The sequence below is a fragment of the Indicator indicator genome, chromosome 2, assembly GCF_027791375.1.
Source record: "Indicator indicator isolate 239-I01 chromosome 2, UM_Iind_1.1, whole genome shotgun sequence".
NCBI lineage: Eukaryota > Metazoa > Chordata > Aves > Piciformes > Indicatoridae > Indicator > Indicator indicator.
Window position 1 is genome coordinate 45,650,619 of NC_072011.1, and position 16,270 is coordinate 45,666,888.

General features: G+C 41.2%; 1 protein-coding gene across 1 annotated transcript in view; it reads right to left on the reverse strand.

Moving 5' to 3' along the window:
* The window catches only part of TTC7A (tetratricopeptide repeat domain 7A), a 181,703-nt gene that overhangs the window by 153,692 nt on the left and 11,741 nt on the right, over positions 1-16,270 (reverse strand). Inside the window, exons 4-5 of the mRNA XM_054399317.1 lie at positions 10,672-10,802; positions 6,624-6,745 (exon numbers count right to left, since the gene is read on the reverse strand). Coding sequence (XP_054255292.1) covers positions 6,624-6,745; positions 10,672-10,802 — 253 coding nt within the window. The remainder of the gene's footprint in view (positions 1-6,623; positions 6,746-10,671; positions 10,803-16,270) is intronic.

Genomic DNA, 16,270 nt, shown 5'->3' on the forward strand with positions numbered 1-16,270 from the left:
AAAATATAAAAATAAGATTAAAAAAAATCCTAACCCCCATCAAAAAACAGCACATTGATACACAATATATTTTTGTAATGTGCCAAAGCTTGGCCACAAATCTGACATTCAAACAAACCAATGAAACAATCACTAATACCAAACAGCAGCGAGACAAGTCACTCTGAGGCACAGACAGGACAATGACACGGAGCAAGGCAGTGCCTGCAGCATGCCTGCTCCAGATGGCTTCTGAGGAGAAGATTCACATTTAACAAACAGGGAATGCTTGGAAGCCTTTCTTAGCTCATATTTACAAAGCAGATGCTTCTTCCTAAAAGCATCCAAATCTCCTCCGTACACAGATTGCACTTGTTTGAATTATACTGAGCTTACATGATGTTATTCAATGACGATTCGTTTTAGGTGGTGCTTAAATGCCTTGTGTCTGATGGCCCAGACACATGGTGAAATTACAGTGGTTTAAACAGTTTCTTGTGAGGCAGCTAAGTTGCAGTAACTGTAAGCACAGCTTAACCTGCAATAAAACAGGGCTAGGCTGGGGGTGGGGGGGGGGAAATAATCACATTACTTTGCACACACCATAAGCAATTAAAGCAGACTAGTTACCAAATGGTATCTTAATTGTGTGTCTTGAGCACTAAATGAGATGTGGAGAGGGAAGATTAAAACACTGGATGTACTAGTTAACACATTTGCATCCCATAAGCTCTCCAAGGCTAAGGAGATGGCCCTACCACCACAGTTAACTACGAAATGGTTCATCTCACTTTCAAGGCAGGGTGGAAGCTACCCAAAGAAATACAAACTATTTGAAAAGGAGCAATGATGTACTGAAATAAAGACAATTAGATATGCAATGCACTGGTGTATTAACTGCCAGCTTAGCTTATTCTGGAAGAATTTTCTGCACATAAAGCAAGTTCTCCAACTACAGGGCCAAGACATCAGGTCCTTTTCTGTGGGTCTGAGAAAGAACACACCCAACAAGGATGCAGTTCTGGACCTTAAACTGAGGGAAGCAAAAGAAGCGCATGGTGGTATTTATGCAGATGGAGTTCTCACACCAAATCCAACAGAGCTGTTTACATGCTGTTTACTATCAGATACTATCATAGAATCAGGGTTGGAAGGGACCACAAGGATCATCTGGTTCCAACCCCCCTGCCATGGGCAGGGACACACCACACTAGATCAGGCTGGCCAGAGCCAAAAACTGAAACTAAGACCTGAGAAATTTCCCCATCTAAATAAAATGCACCTGCACAACTGCTCTCCTCAGTTCCTGCAAAGCACTGGGATTTCCTGTACTTCCTTGGGCTCCTTAAGAGGGTAGAGAGAAGAGTTATGGTCTATGACATTTCTACAACATTCTCAAAAACACATATTTAGATTTCTTCTTAAGATTATGGTATTTGTCTTAATAAAAAGTCAAAGAATTCTGTTAAGTAGCATCAAAAGGAAGATTAGTGACCACTTGTAAAGCAAATTAATTCTACACTTAGCACATAATCTCTTAAGGGATGAAAAACCCTCAGAATGTGCTCAGAAGAGACAGTTTTGGTCCCAGAGGACTGGAGCACTATTTCAGTTCCAGATAAGGCCATAAACCAAGTTAAACTTCATGGCAGAAATACCTTGGTCTGGCATGAATGCAAGAGGAAAATGAAGGAATTTTGACATATTAAAGGAAATGAAAAAAAAGAAATGGCAAATTGCTGCCTATCTGCCAAGTAGTCATTGTTGAAACCAAAAACTGCATGATAAATGCCTGGGAACACCTTCAACGGGAGGCAGGAGTGCAAAATGGGTAGCATGGGAGGCGCACCAAGAGCTCACCACTTCCCAGAGAGGTGTTTGTGTGATTAGGTTCTCTGACAGAGCCATCTGCTTCATACTCTGAACTCTCAACTCAGAAAGCATCTGACAACGATACCATTTCTACGGGACTGAGGATCTGGTTTAGCAGCTTTAGTATTTTGAACTCTATCAAACATTATTGAGCCATGACAGGAGACACCTGTCAGCAGTCTGCAAACATATCTCACTATAAGAGTTTGTCTTTCTGCTCTATTGTTCCCAGCCAGGAGGCCATCCAAGCACACGTTTCATTTTAAGTGTACAAATTGCTCTATTTGTAATTATAAGGAACTTAATTTCTATTAATAGATGTCCTTCCTATACTAAATTTGAATAATTTTTTTCAGTTAGACCTCAAAAATTTAACAAAAGCAGAAGTATATATTTGAACAGAAATAAATGTGTGTAGGTAAGGGATGCAAACATAAAGCCTCTGGCAATCCATGGTGAATCTATTTGATCTTGTCTAGATCAGAAACTAAGAAATCTTGAGCCTCTGCAGGACTTGAAAATCATCTGGAAATCCCAGATACTCTTGCCTCAAGCCACAGCATAAGTGAACATCACATCATGGAAATTAAATGAACTGGAAGAGTCCATGAACAGCTACTGCACTAGTAGGATGCCAGAAAATAAAATGGGGAGAACAGGAAGGGAAAAGCATGTGGTCATTAAACTGCCTTGGTTTTAGCCACAAAAGCAGCAAGAGAGGCATTTAAAAAAACATGATGAAATGTAGTTTAGTATTCAATTATAGCTAATGTAATAAAGAGTACACAGAAAATCACAGGCACAAACTGTGATAAAGTGCATGTTGAGTCCAGTCAGTCCAGCTTGGCATGAAAAGCTGTTTTGTTTGTTCATGTATCCTGCTAATAACACAAGATAACTAATTACTGTCCATGAACCCAACTAGTCACATCACATTTATGTCATACTGATTGGTTAACACTACACAAAATTTTAAAACAGACAACAATAAACACCTCGTTTTCTACGCAAATTGCTGAGGAAAAATATTGATAATGAACCAGAGGGGACTGCCTGCAATGACAGTTCCCCAAAAACAGGGGCACCAGAAGACCATGTTCTTATCCCCACTCATTAACTGTTAAAACAGTTAGCTGCTAACAGATGGTAGAGACTAATCTCAAGATAAGCACATGGCAGTTCGCAGAGGCACCTCCCCAGGGAAGGTGGTACTTGAAGCAAACAACAGCATCAACATTGCCTTTGCCAGCTCCTTTTACATATTTCCATCTCTAAACATTCATACTCTCTCCTTAAGTGGCCATTCATGCACCTGAAGAAGAAAGCTTTAGATTCCTATGAATGAAGACAAGTAACTACAACAAATCACATTAGAGTTTCCTAATGCCAGCCTGTCTCACAAAAGTGGGGAGCTAAAAACCCCACAATATAAAACAAAAGCTTAACGCTTATCTGGATCTATCTAGTAGGCAGTAAGGATAACTGCCAAATTAACAGCTGCAATGTCCTGGTGTCATGGATAAGGTGCTAGATTGTGAGGACTGAAGAGAAGATAAATGACAAGAGAGCCATTAGGGTTCCTCGGAAGAGATTATCAGTCTGTTGGAGATTGTCATGTCTACCTTTGTTCATCAGATTTTACTGTAAAACAGTTACTCTTGAAGTTCCCATGCAACAGAAGTCTATAAATATTTCAAAAAGGAACTAAGCACTAGAAAGAATTGTGTAAGTCTCCCTCTTTCTGTCATTAAGAGAGTAGCATACATATAACCATTCCTTCACTCAAACTAAGGCTGCTTGCCCTAAGAAAATACTAAGAGCATCTTGACCAAAGACCCCGTAACAGTACAAAATAGTAATAGTTGTTCAACACACTGAAAGGCAGTTAAGAAATGAGCCTAATCTTCACACACCCACATCAGACAAAAACCAAACCAAAACAAAAAATACCAAACCCCAAACCAAACAAACCCACACTCCACAAAATTAACCGAACAAAAATAACCAAAACCCAGTGCAGATGCTAACAGGAAAGACAACTGACTACCTCCTACAGTACAATAGCAACTGACTGCCTATATTCTGCACTCACAGCATCAACATTGCTCACTGGAAGAATAAAAGAAACCTTTCTTGGGATTCAGCAGGGCAAACAACTGCAAGAATCATGTCTTCAGCAGTACAATGTTTTTAACTAAACACCTTATTTAAAAGCATCTGATCCTCCCACAGCTGCAAAGATTGCTGGTCATTACATCCAGCAGCTCAAGATCAGAAAGGGAGACAGGACCATTGTTTTGTGCTTTCCACTACACACTGCAAGAGAAAAGGGCATCCCTGACCATGCTTCAATAGGGGCATGGCTGTTGCTGTCAGAAGGAACAAAAGCATGACAACACCAGTGATATATTTCTGCACTTCCACCTGGCAAGACAAGAATAAAGCACTCATTCTCCCTTTTGTAAACATGTGCTACTGGGGAAGTACATCCCCTCCGATAGGAGCTACCCCTCTGCCAGCTTGAGCATTCATCATCCAGGGCTTATTTCCTACCTGAAAGCACTGGAAGCAATAAGGATAACAAAAACATTTATTTGAGCTGTTCAGTATTGAGTAGAGAAATTTATGATACACATGAAGCACCCTGAAAAGCTTCTTCCCACTTCCCTTTTCTTTAATATATCCCAATGCTGTTTACGCCCTCTGCTGGCAGAAACCACACATTAACAGTGGCTGGGGGTACAGAGAATCTGCAGAGTCCTGACGGTCTCATTCCACCCCACCATGTTTCATTTCCTTGGCAGTGTTTCTCACTTGCACTGTTAAGAGGTAAGGAGTGCACGGGGCTCTGTTTCTGTTTCAGCCATGGCATTGAGATAGATACAGAGAACATTTTGCTATTATTGCAGCAATTCAGCATATAATCAAAGTGTGTGTATTTTATTCCAAATTGTTCTACGTTAGGCTTTTTGTGGGTTGGTTTTGGTTGTGTTTTTTTTTTTTGTTTTGTTTGTTAAGGCTGTCATTAAAATAACACGAGAAAGGAGCAAGCAGGGTCCACAGTAACTGCTAAAAGCCCCCAGTGGAAATACTGAACTGATGAAGACTGAATTTAAAACATTGCTGAATAAAATTAACATAAGTGAGTTTGATATCCAAAAGGTGCCTAGAGGACATCAGAGCCGTATGTTCTAAACGAGATTTTATTTTATTACATAGTTAATGAGCTCTTGATGGCAAGAGCTGAGCTTTTTGATTGCGATGAGAATGGCAAAAGTCTAGGAAAGCATATGCTGTGCCACAGCTGGTCAAACACCAACTCATCCAGGAAAACCATATACTTATCATCTAACACCAAGGTGATACTAAGTCCACACCTTATACTTGTAAGTCCACACTTTCTTTACACGCAAACTTGTACTGACCTGACTAAAGTGGTAATTTTACAACTTTTGGGCTTTGTGCATTTGTAAGCCATTGGTTAAACAAGGCTTACCTGAAGGCACCTTTCTTGGATATTCTTATGAATATAGCCTCACTGTACACACAGGCCAGGCTTTTAATGAAAGAATGGGAAACACAGAGGCTATTCAGAGTTGCATTTAGAGTCATTCTTGGAGGATAAAATACTAGCAAAAACCCCTTAACAATAAGCAATGCCTCCTCCAAATAAGGAAGAAGGAAAAAAAAAAGTATTACTTTTCTACAGAAGAATTTAAACTGATTTTTTGCCTGCACACAGGCTTCTTGTCAATTTTTCCTCATTGTTTGCTTTCCTCATTTTAGTCCGTTTTAGCAGGAAAAGGAAGAGGAATGAAGAAAGTGAGACAAAATATCTTTGACTGGAAGTGAAGGTAAAAAAACAGCCAAAATGAAACACGTTCAAAGATGGTTTGCTTAAAAATGTTTGTAAATCTTTGACCAACAATATAAAACAGAGCAGTGAGAAATTCAGTATCTGATTCCTTGAGAATAAATGGGAAAATATAGTGCAAGAACAGGACCAGGGAAGGATGAATTCCTTCAAGTATTGTTTACTTATGTTGAAGAGACTCTTCCTACATGACAACTCTCCATTAGCTAGAGTTGATTATGTTTTGAAGACATGGTCTGGTTTAGGGAACAGCATGCCTTCAACAACAGCCTTTGGAAGTGGGTATTTACAATGTCTCTTTGTACTGTTCTTGAAAAGGTTTTCTTCAGGTGAAATTCACTGTAGGCTTGCAGCTTGCAGATACCAGATCCTCTGGGCCTAACAAGGTTCACTGGGAGCTGTATTTCAGAGGCATAATAAATACCCTGGAATAGCACTGTTCCCATATGCATTCTCTCTAGTAAAATGACATAGATTTGGAGCATTGATCAGGATATTCAAGACCTTAAATAAACAAACAAGCAAGTAGATAAATGAAAAAAAATACCCATAAGATATCACTGAGCTTTAAACCAGGCCCTGTGGCTAAACACATTAAAAGCAAACAGCAGCATAAATCCCACTCTCTCTTTACAGTCAAACTCTCCTCGTCTCCACAGGGAACAGAGCTGACTCAAGACAAAAATTGCTCTATACTCCACCCTATTTGTGGATGTGCAAAACCAAGGCTTACGACTCTTCAGAGAAATATAAATACAAATAGGAGGGAGGGGACAACACTGAGGGGACTTGAAGCGAGCCAGCAGCAATAGAGTCATAACAGAACACAAAGTAAGCCTTCATCCGTTTTGAAACAAAACATGCTACTTTATTTTTACTAATATCTCCATCCACCTACCCCTTCTTTAGATGAGTCACATAGGCACTCTGTAGTGCTGCTTCCAGGAAGTAGGAAAGTTCAAACTCAGAGTAAGTCACATTGCTGCTTTTGATACTCCTTGAATGTGTGTTGTTTAAAGTCTGTGAGGAGAGGAAAGAAATATCTGGGATTACCCATAACTGTTCAAATTAGCCAGCTCCTCATGAGCCAGAGATTAAAAAAAAAACAACAACAAAAAAAAAAGCTTCTGTGATCAGATTCCTCCTCAGACTACTTGAAAACATTCCTTCATTATCTATTAAAAAACATTCCAAAGTCAATTTTAAAATAAACTATATACTGATGTTCATTCAGCGTGCAATATGAGTTTTGAAACATCATCTCTTATTACTCTCTAACTTTTAATAAAGTAAGCCCAGGGCTTACCACATAGATCCAGCATCTTGCACAGAAATATTAATGCAATATTTCAGTAGTTAGATCTATCTTACCAAATATTTTGTAAGAGTTAGTAAGATATCAGGAGTACTGATGGAAGAATTAAGATTCTTCTGAGTAGCGTTCCCTCTGTTTCTCCTATCAAACCCTTCTCGCTTTTGCTTCCTTACCGGTAGCTGCTCTCATTACTGAAAGTTACCATTTGTGGACTCTTCAAGTTTTATATTCAGGAAAGGAGAAGGCCTATGGATTTTTAGTACATCTCTCAGTAATCCTACACCCTTATCCCTGCATCCAGAAGATGAATGCATTACAGTTTAAACTATTTTCATTCTTCACAGACACAAGCTGTCAGTAAAAACATTTACAGTGCCTAGTACTGGCAGGAACTCATCCTTCTGCAAGGGAAGGACGATATATCATTTTAAAAAAAAAAAGACCAGGTAACTTGCTAGCTGGCTATCTTAACGATTTTTGTACATGTACTAAGCTCATTTTTTTTCTTGTTGTAATGCAATGAAAATAAAACCTGGAACAGACACACACCTTTGTTGCTGAGAAGAGCAGAACTACCTGGTCAAAAGGTCAAAGGTCACAGTACTCATTTTATACTCCAGTCACCCACTGACTAAGCAGCTAATTCACAGAATTAACAGAATTGTCAGGGTTGGAAAGGACCTCAAGGATCATCTAGTTCCAACCCCTCTCCCATGAGAAGGGACACCCTCCACTAGATCACATTGCCCAGAGCCACATCCAGCCTGGCCTTAAAAAACATCCAGGGATGGGACTTCCACACTGGGCAACCTGTTCCAGTGTCTCACTACCCTTATGGTGAAGAACCTCTTCCTGACATCTAATCTAAATCTACCCTCCTCTAGCTTGGATCCATTCCCCCTAGACCTAAGACCCTAAAAAGTCCCTCCCCAGCTTTCTTGTAGGCCCCCTTCAGATACTGAAAGACCACAATAAGGTCTCGTTGGAGCCTTCTCTTCTCCAAACTGAACAACCCCAACTCTCTTAGCCTGTCCTCACAGAAGAGGTGCTCCAGCCCTTGAATCATCTTTGTGGCCCTTCTCTGGACACATTCCAACACATCCGTATCTTTCTTGTAATAGGGGCTCCAGAACTTGACACAGTACTTCAGGTCTGCTCTCCCACCAGTCACTGCCCAGCCTATACCGGTGCTTGGGACAGCCCCATCCCAGAAGCAGGACCTTGCACTTGGTCTTGTTGAACCTCATGAGGTTGTCAAGGTCTCCAGCCTGTCAAGGTCCCACTGGATGGATCCCTTCCCTCCAGCATGTCTGCTGCACCACACAGCTTGGTGTCGTAGGTGAACTTGCTGAGGGTGCACTCAATGCCACTGTCCACGTCACCAACAAAGACATTAAACAAGACTGGTCCCAGTACTGATCCCTGAGAGACTCGTCACTAGCTTCCACTTTCGCATGGACCCATTGACAGCCACTCTTTGGGTGAGGCTGTCAAGCCAGTTCTTTATCCACCGAGTGGTCCATCCCTCAAACCCATATTTTACCAGCTTGGAGATCAGGATGTCATGTGGGACAGTAACAAAGGCTTTCCTCAGGTCCAGATAAATGACATCAGTCATAAAACGAAGAGTGGTTTAGTGACCTCATCCCCCAATTCCCTCAGCACCTGTGCGTGTAACCTGTCAGGTGCCATGGACTTATACACTCTCAAGTTCTTCAGATGGTCATGAACCTGATCTTCACTTACAATGGGCAGTTCCTTCCTCCAGCCCCTGCCATTATTGTCTATGATTTCGGGACTGTGGCTGGAGCCCTTGGCAGTCAAGACTGAGGTAAAGAATTAATTGAAAACCTTGACCTTCTCCACATCACTTGTCACCAGTTCTCCTGTTTTCCCCTCAGAAGAGGGGGCCTACACCTTCCTTAGTCTTCCTTTGGCCACTAATGTATCTGTGAAACTTTTGCTATTCCACTTGATCTCCCTGGATAGATTTAATTCTATCTGAGCTTTAGCCTTTCTAACCAGGGCTCTCACTACTTGGACAGCTTCCTTATATGCCCCCATTCTAGCTGTTGTATCTTCCACTCCCTTGTACAGTTTCTTTTTCTGTGACAGTGTGTCTAGGAGCTCCTTGCTCATCCAGGCAGGTCTCCCAACATTCTTTCCTGCCTTCCTCTTTGTCAGTATACTTTGCTCCTGGGTACAGAGAAGGTGACCCTTGAACACTGACCAGCTGTCCTGGGCCCCCCTTCTCTCTAGGGCTTTCTCCCACAATACTTTGGCCAGCAGATCCCTGAAGCAATCAAAGTCTGCATGCCAAAGTCCAGTGTCATAAGCTTGGGATATGTCATCCTAGATTCCCAGAGGCTCTTAAATCCTAGCGTGTTCTGGTTGAGCCCCATATTGGTCACCAGCCCTGCCCTGTTGGTGAGCACAAGGTCCAACATAACACCTTTTCTTGTTGGTTCCTCCACCATTTGGAGGAGAAAGTTGTCATCTATGCATTCCAGGAACATCCTGGATTGCTGGTGCCTTGCTGTGCTGTCTTTCCAGCAGATGTCAGGATGACTGAAATCCCTCATGAGGACCAGGGCCTGTGAACGTGAAGTCACTTCTATCTGCTTATGTAAGGCCTCATCTGTTTGGTTCTGCTGGTCAGATGGCCTTTTAACTGTCCCCTACTATAACATCACATCCCCTGTCTTCCCTTTAGTCTTCACCCATATGCTCTCAGCCAGCTCATCATCCTTCCCCAGGGTGGAGCTCCACTGATTCCAGCTGGTCACTGATGTAGAGAGCAACACCTCCTCCCCTCCTACCCTGCCTGTCTTTCCTAAAGAGCTTGTCCCCATCTATCCCTACACTCCAATCACGGGAATCATCCCACCAAGTTTCAGTAATAGCAATGATGTCGTGGTTTTCCAGCAGCACAGTGGCCCTTAATTCATCCTGTTTATTCCCCCAGCTGCAGTGCGTTCATTCCCTCTGCCCCTGCTGTACTGCCCCACTGTGTGTCACAGGCAGGCATGAGATTATTAACCCCTTCTCCCTTCACACCTAGTTTAAAGCCCTATCAATGAGCCCTGCCAACTCCTGCCCCAGATACCTTGTCCACCTCTGAGATAGTGGGGGATAAGGAATCTTGCTACTTGCTACTAATGCTTTAGGTGCCTCCAGTTTCACATGGGGAAGGTGAAACACTGCCTGTTCAATTTTATGGATGACCCAAAAAAGGTAGTTTCAGCTCATTGGAGATCTCAGTATCCACTACTGTGTATCATTTAGACAGCAGATACATAAAATGTCTTGGAGTTCCTTCAAGATGCCACTTGTTATGCAAAGTTTGAGTTCCTCTCTAGTAAGTGTTAAACCTGAGACACAACCTGAGCATATTTGAAGCTTTCTGAGCTTTACCACAGGCAAAACTGTTTTCCAGGTATCATTCTTAGAGGAGAGAGGCAGAAAACAGATAAGCTGCTATTTTGGAACTGCTTACATCTCACTCCTTACAACTTATTCTCACACTTCATAGTCTATGATCTCTTGTTATTTCCCCCATCATTTTTGCTGTCAAAACCCTGGAAATCCCACCAAGGCCACCAGGTAACACCCTGAGTAAATTCAGTCTTACCTTTTCAAGCTCCTGCAAGTATACCTGAGTAATGACACACGCTGTTTCAAAACAAGCCATGAATTCCTCCTCCCTCTCACACAGTCGAGCACGTGAGGCAACTGAGTTGGCTGAGTGCTCCAGTGACAGACCTGCAAAATGGCAACACTTGCTTTAACTGAAGCCCACCAATAGCAGCATGGCTGTGTTATTCCTTCATTTACCAGCTGACAGGAAAGTCTATCCATATGTGGGTTTCCCCTAGACATGCAAGGTATTTTTGTCATGCTGCTCTAACACACACTGCACTGCATGCTTTCTCAGCGCCATTCAAACACCTTATGAAGAAAGCACATACAACCCCTCTGGTAGGGGCTGTACAGAGAAATTATGGCCTCTGTTTCCAAAGATGGCTATAGATTTTGGATGCTTTGACACAGAAGCACCCTAGCACAGGATTTGACTATTTCTAAGCATCCACTGTTCCAGGTGAAGTTTTCAAAAAGCAGCAGTTTTGAGGGAAGGGAAAAACGCTGGAAAATTATACACAACAAAGTTGAAAGGCTTCTCTTGGAAAATCTGATCACCCTCTTTTCTAAAGAAACAAAATATCTGGGTTTTGTCGTTCTGTAATCATCCATTCCCATTTACAAACAAAGAGCATGTTAATTGAAGACTCACGGCTATTGTCCCTACCTGAAAACCTTTTATTGACAGATCCTTGTCTAGCATCACACTATGGCATCCTTTAAATCTCTGCATCTATTCAGAAAGGCTACACATGCACATACTGATTTTAGTCTGACCAGTGTAGCAGGTTTTTGCCACAGTGGATCTTTACAATTCACCACTTCGAAACTCATCTCTTCTACACCAAACACAACTGCACTGATGCCCAGTAGCCCATCACAGGTTATAGTAAGTTCAGCACATGCTTCCCAATAAATGTTATATAAAACAACATTCTTTAATACCAATGAGAAATGTGTAAGATTTAACTCAAAATTCTCACTTTCCTAACACAGATACACAGAAGTGAGAAAAGAAGAAAGAGTTCAGCTGTTTGGACAGCCTCTTCAAGGAAGCAATTTAGACTGCTGCAGCATATGGCAAAGGATTCTGCTCCATGTGAGAAGCCACCACGCATACCAGAAGCCACACTACCCTGTGAACCCACAATCCTGAGAGGCACAGCACCTCAGCACAGCTCATTTCAGGAGCTTGGCAACAAACTGCTGTGAGGCAGCAATGAGAAACCAGGTTTCCTCATGATGAACAATGCTACACAAGGGCTTATGCTGGTGAAACCAAAGGTTCCTAGGCAGTCTTGGATATGTTTACTTCTTATGCTCAACATCTCTGTTTTGTCCCCTTGGTTACTCTGCTAGCAGTTTCCCTCTCTCAAGTCTTACACTTGAGCCAGCCACAAGCAGTTAGTTCAGTGGGTGGAGAAGAGAACACACCCCATTGCTGGAAGCTCAGAAGCTGGCTCCCTACTCCATCATCTGCCCTCTCTCAACTGAAAAGTGCCTGGCACATTTTCTCAAGGACTACACTTTGGAGGAACCCAGTAGTACCTTTGATGACCTTTGAAAATCCTGACCAGAGTAGAGGGGAATGGATTTAATTCAAACTGACAGTGTTGGGGGCAGAGACGACAGTAATTTTGTTGCTTTTAACTAATGTCCATTCTGCGTTCTCTCCTTTCTACTTACATACAGCTTGTATAGTATTCAACATAAAATAGAATTTGTCGTAAAGCCCATCTGTGAAGTCTCTGTTTCTATATTATGAGTTGTTCTATTATTTCAAAGCTTCCTAATCCTATTGCTTTGTAATGAGGGGTAAAAGAGGGTGTTAATTCTGCACAGGAAAATAAACCATTTGGTGCTGAAGACAGAACAATCAGTCTACAAATATTCTTAGAACTACTTCAGTTTTATCAGCCTCTGAATTTCTAGCAATTCCTCTTAATTGAAAATAAATTTGAAGAAGTATTTCAGAGTTACCATCTCCTTAAGTGCAAAGTGAGGCTGAGGGCCCTGAAAGAAGTTCAGCACAATCCACTGACATTCATACACATCCAGCATTTAATCAAATTGTAAAAGCCCTCCTAGAACAGTCTGTTTGGGGGTGGTTATCGTGGGAGATGTCACATAGAGAGAACAGGGTGATAAAAAGCCAGTTACATACGTTGCAAGGAGCTACTATCTCTAAGCTTTGATGTGGGGGAGGAAAGCAAGCAGCCTTCACCAGCACCAAGTACTGATAACAAACATGACCATCCAGGTGGTCAGAAAAACAGAGACAGGGAAACAAACACCTCCAGAAGCATTTCTTACCTAAGTGCAGAGTGTACAGAGTGTATTAAAACGTGAACTATGCTACATTGCACATTTTTTCTACTTGTAAAGGGTAAGGACAAAAAGTGACCCACGTGATATGGGATTAGTCATGGTTCCTTCTGCTAATACTATATGCACTGACTTGATGGTATTGTAGTATAAAATCTTCTACAGAATCCCAAAAGGGCCAGACTTCCCTACCACAGCCATGCAATGAAAAGAAAAATTAGAGCAAGTAGACTGCAAACCTAGTAGACAAAGTGAAGAACAAGTCTCCTATTCTTGCAGACACCAGTTCAGTTGTCACAGTACAAAGCCTCAACAATTACAGATTTCCTCAAGGTGCTGTTGGATAGACTGTATATAAGCCCTCCAGCCCTGAGAGCACAAATTCCACTAACTCTTCACCATTCCCCAATTAACAGCACAGAAAAAAAATTTGCAGCCCAACATGCATTTGAAATTCAGTTCAGTTCCCAGAAAGTGTCAGAAAGCCATGAAAGTGCATGCTACTTCCACACTGGATTTAGGAAGAAAAGTATCTCCATTCCTAAGACAGAATTACCTTCCAAGTAAAACATACAGTCATACGCTTTCTTGGTAGCTCCTTAAGGTAAAGGGCACTTGGGTATTTTATACAACCAGTTATAGTAAGATAAAACCAACTTAAAACTTACCTATACTTTTTCTCATATGAATCAAGTGCACAAATTTAAATATATATATGATAAGAATGTTTTATATATAGTGAAGATACAGATTTCTAATACAGTATGGCCCAAGCTCAAGATTTAAAGAGAGACATGTTTTCAGGTTCTCCTTTGTAAACAAACAAAATCTTTCTACCCACTTAAGAGACATTAACTTTCTATGTATAGAAACACCACTTTTCTTTCCTGCATAAAAATAAGGCTTTCATTCACTTCTCCTAGTTCTCCTAAATCTCTCCATCTCTCTTAAAATCTTTGCCTCTTCTCCCCTTCTAAAGCTAACCTGCATTTTTTTTCAGAAAAAAATAAAAATCATAAGGTTTATAAGAGGTGTCACTTAACTAATTTCTTCCTAGAGCTGAAATGCACTGCTCTTACTTATAGAATCTCCCTGAATGGGGAGATTTTATTAATGCTTACTTCCACTTTCATCCCTAAGTCCTCGCCAAGGCACGACTTGTAACTTGAATGCTCCAAGGTGATGCTATTACCAGAATTGGAACATACATGTATACATGCACATGCAGTATCAGATTTTCAGCCACATAAATGAGATGAAAATTCATGCTGGCAGGGATCACAGGAGGTCCATGGTCCAACTTTCTGCTCAAAGCTGGGCCAGCTCAGGATATTTTCAAGCCTAGTTTTGAAAACCTAAGTGCATAGGTGGAAACTGTACAACTGCTAAGGAGGAGGCTAAGGCAGCTTTCTTTCTTCCCTCCAGTTTATAAACTAGTTCACCAAATAGCAGCATTCATCCTTCTGAATAGGAGGAACATACCAATCCACTCACAGGTTCTTTGAATTTTCCTCTTGACACAGACTTCTAGCTTCCTATACTTGGATTGATTTACACAACTGGGGAATGGTGGGTTCACTAACACAAGAATTCAGGGCAGCAGCAGCAGACTACTTCCACCAATGGTGTTAGTCTGAGGCTGCTAAAACCCTACTGCCTAGAAAAGAGATACCTGGCCACCTAAAGAAGGAATCAAAGGAAACACACAGAGCTTGAAGCCTACCTTATGTGTTGTGTCCTGGTGGTACACTCCTGTTGAACACAGCTACAGCAACTTGAAGCAGAAGACTGCTTAGAGTGGAAATTACAACCCAGCTCACAGCACCAGTCCCACTGTGCAGAGCAAGGTTACAGCACCTATGCTCCTATGGCACACGTCCCAGCCATAAGCTAGTGTGTTCCTACACTAAGAGCACACAGTACTTTTCCTCTAGCTGCAGGGAGAGAAGTAAATTGTCTTGAGGTCACCTGGGTGTGAATATATTGCATGGTAATTGCTGCAAGGGAACTGGCTGTATGCATGTTCTCACTCTATGGCAAATGCCAGGTGATTTTGGACAGCCATCCCTAAGGGAAGAGCGCACTTCATTTCTAGCATGTGGCCTTCAGCCTAGTTCATAAGTATGGCTCCAGCAAAATCAATTTGCATTGAAACAAGACTATTTTTAACACTAGCTATTTAAATATATACACAGGCACATCAACTACTCAAAGTTCAGCAGAATACTAAACATTTTTCAAAAAACAAAATTCAAAGACACAACTAAATCATTTTACAGATGGAATTAAAATCAGCCTGCCCCTCCAACTATGGTTTGGACTTAGAAGCACAGCCCTCAATCAAAACTATTACATCCTGGAAAGCAAAATAGCTTGCACCTCAATAAATCAAAGCAGCAGCTGAAATTAGGTTAATATAGGCAAGACCCAGCAGTATGCATTATTTCTGCTACAATTCTTGGCAGTTAAAAAATTTCACATCATGGGTCGTGATACTCATGTCCACAACAATTAAGGTATTCTTTTTCATTAGGATTTATTTTCAATAAAAATAGAAGAGGAATAATAAAGGCCTAGAAGCCCTTCATTCTTAACACCTTCATTCATACTGCAAATTATGAAAGGTGAGTTAGGAGAACAGGTTTTGTTTTTCAAGAAAGCTGCATATATTGCTTCCTATTATATGGGATTACTGTATATTCACAGCAATTCATTATAATCTTGAGGAATTTTCATGTAAAAGTCTCAAAGGTAGAAAGGCAGAAAATTCTAGTAACCCTATATAAAATTATCTGAAGACCCTTTTGTGCATAAACTGGGAATGAAGGACGAAAATTTAGGTAATCTGTGCAAAGCTGATTTGCTGCATCAAAGCAGAACTCAAGACCCCTACTCTTAACCCTCCCACTAGATGCAATAAACCAATTTTAATATTACTATTTAATATTAGTTATTTTGATATTTAAAAACTCCATCTGGTTATATTTTTAATTACAGTTAGAATTGACTGTTAAAGCTTTTTGACTGAGTGGCTATAAAGCCAGAAGATGGCAAACATTCCCGAGATGGAACCTCAGTCACCTTTCCCGAATCAATAATTAATGTGTTAGACTCTGTGTCACACTGCATATCTGACTGCAGAAATCTGAAACCTTTAAACCAAAGATGTTCATTTTAATGAGCACATCAAGATCTATTGCCTATTGGCTGGCTGCTGCTAAGCTTCATGGCAGATCTTTGAACCTTAGCTTTAACTTGCAATAAAG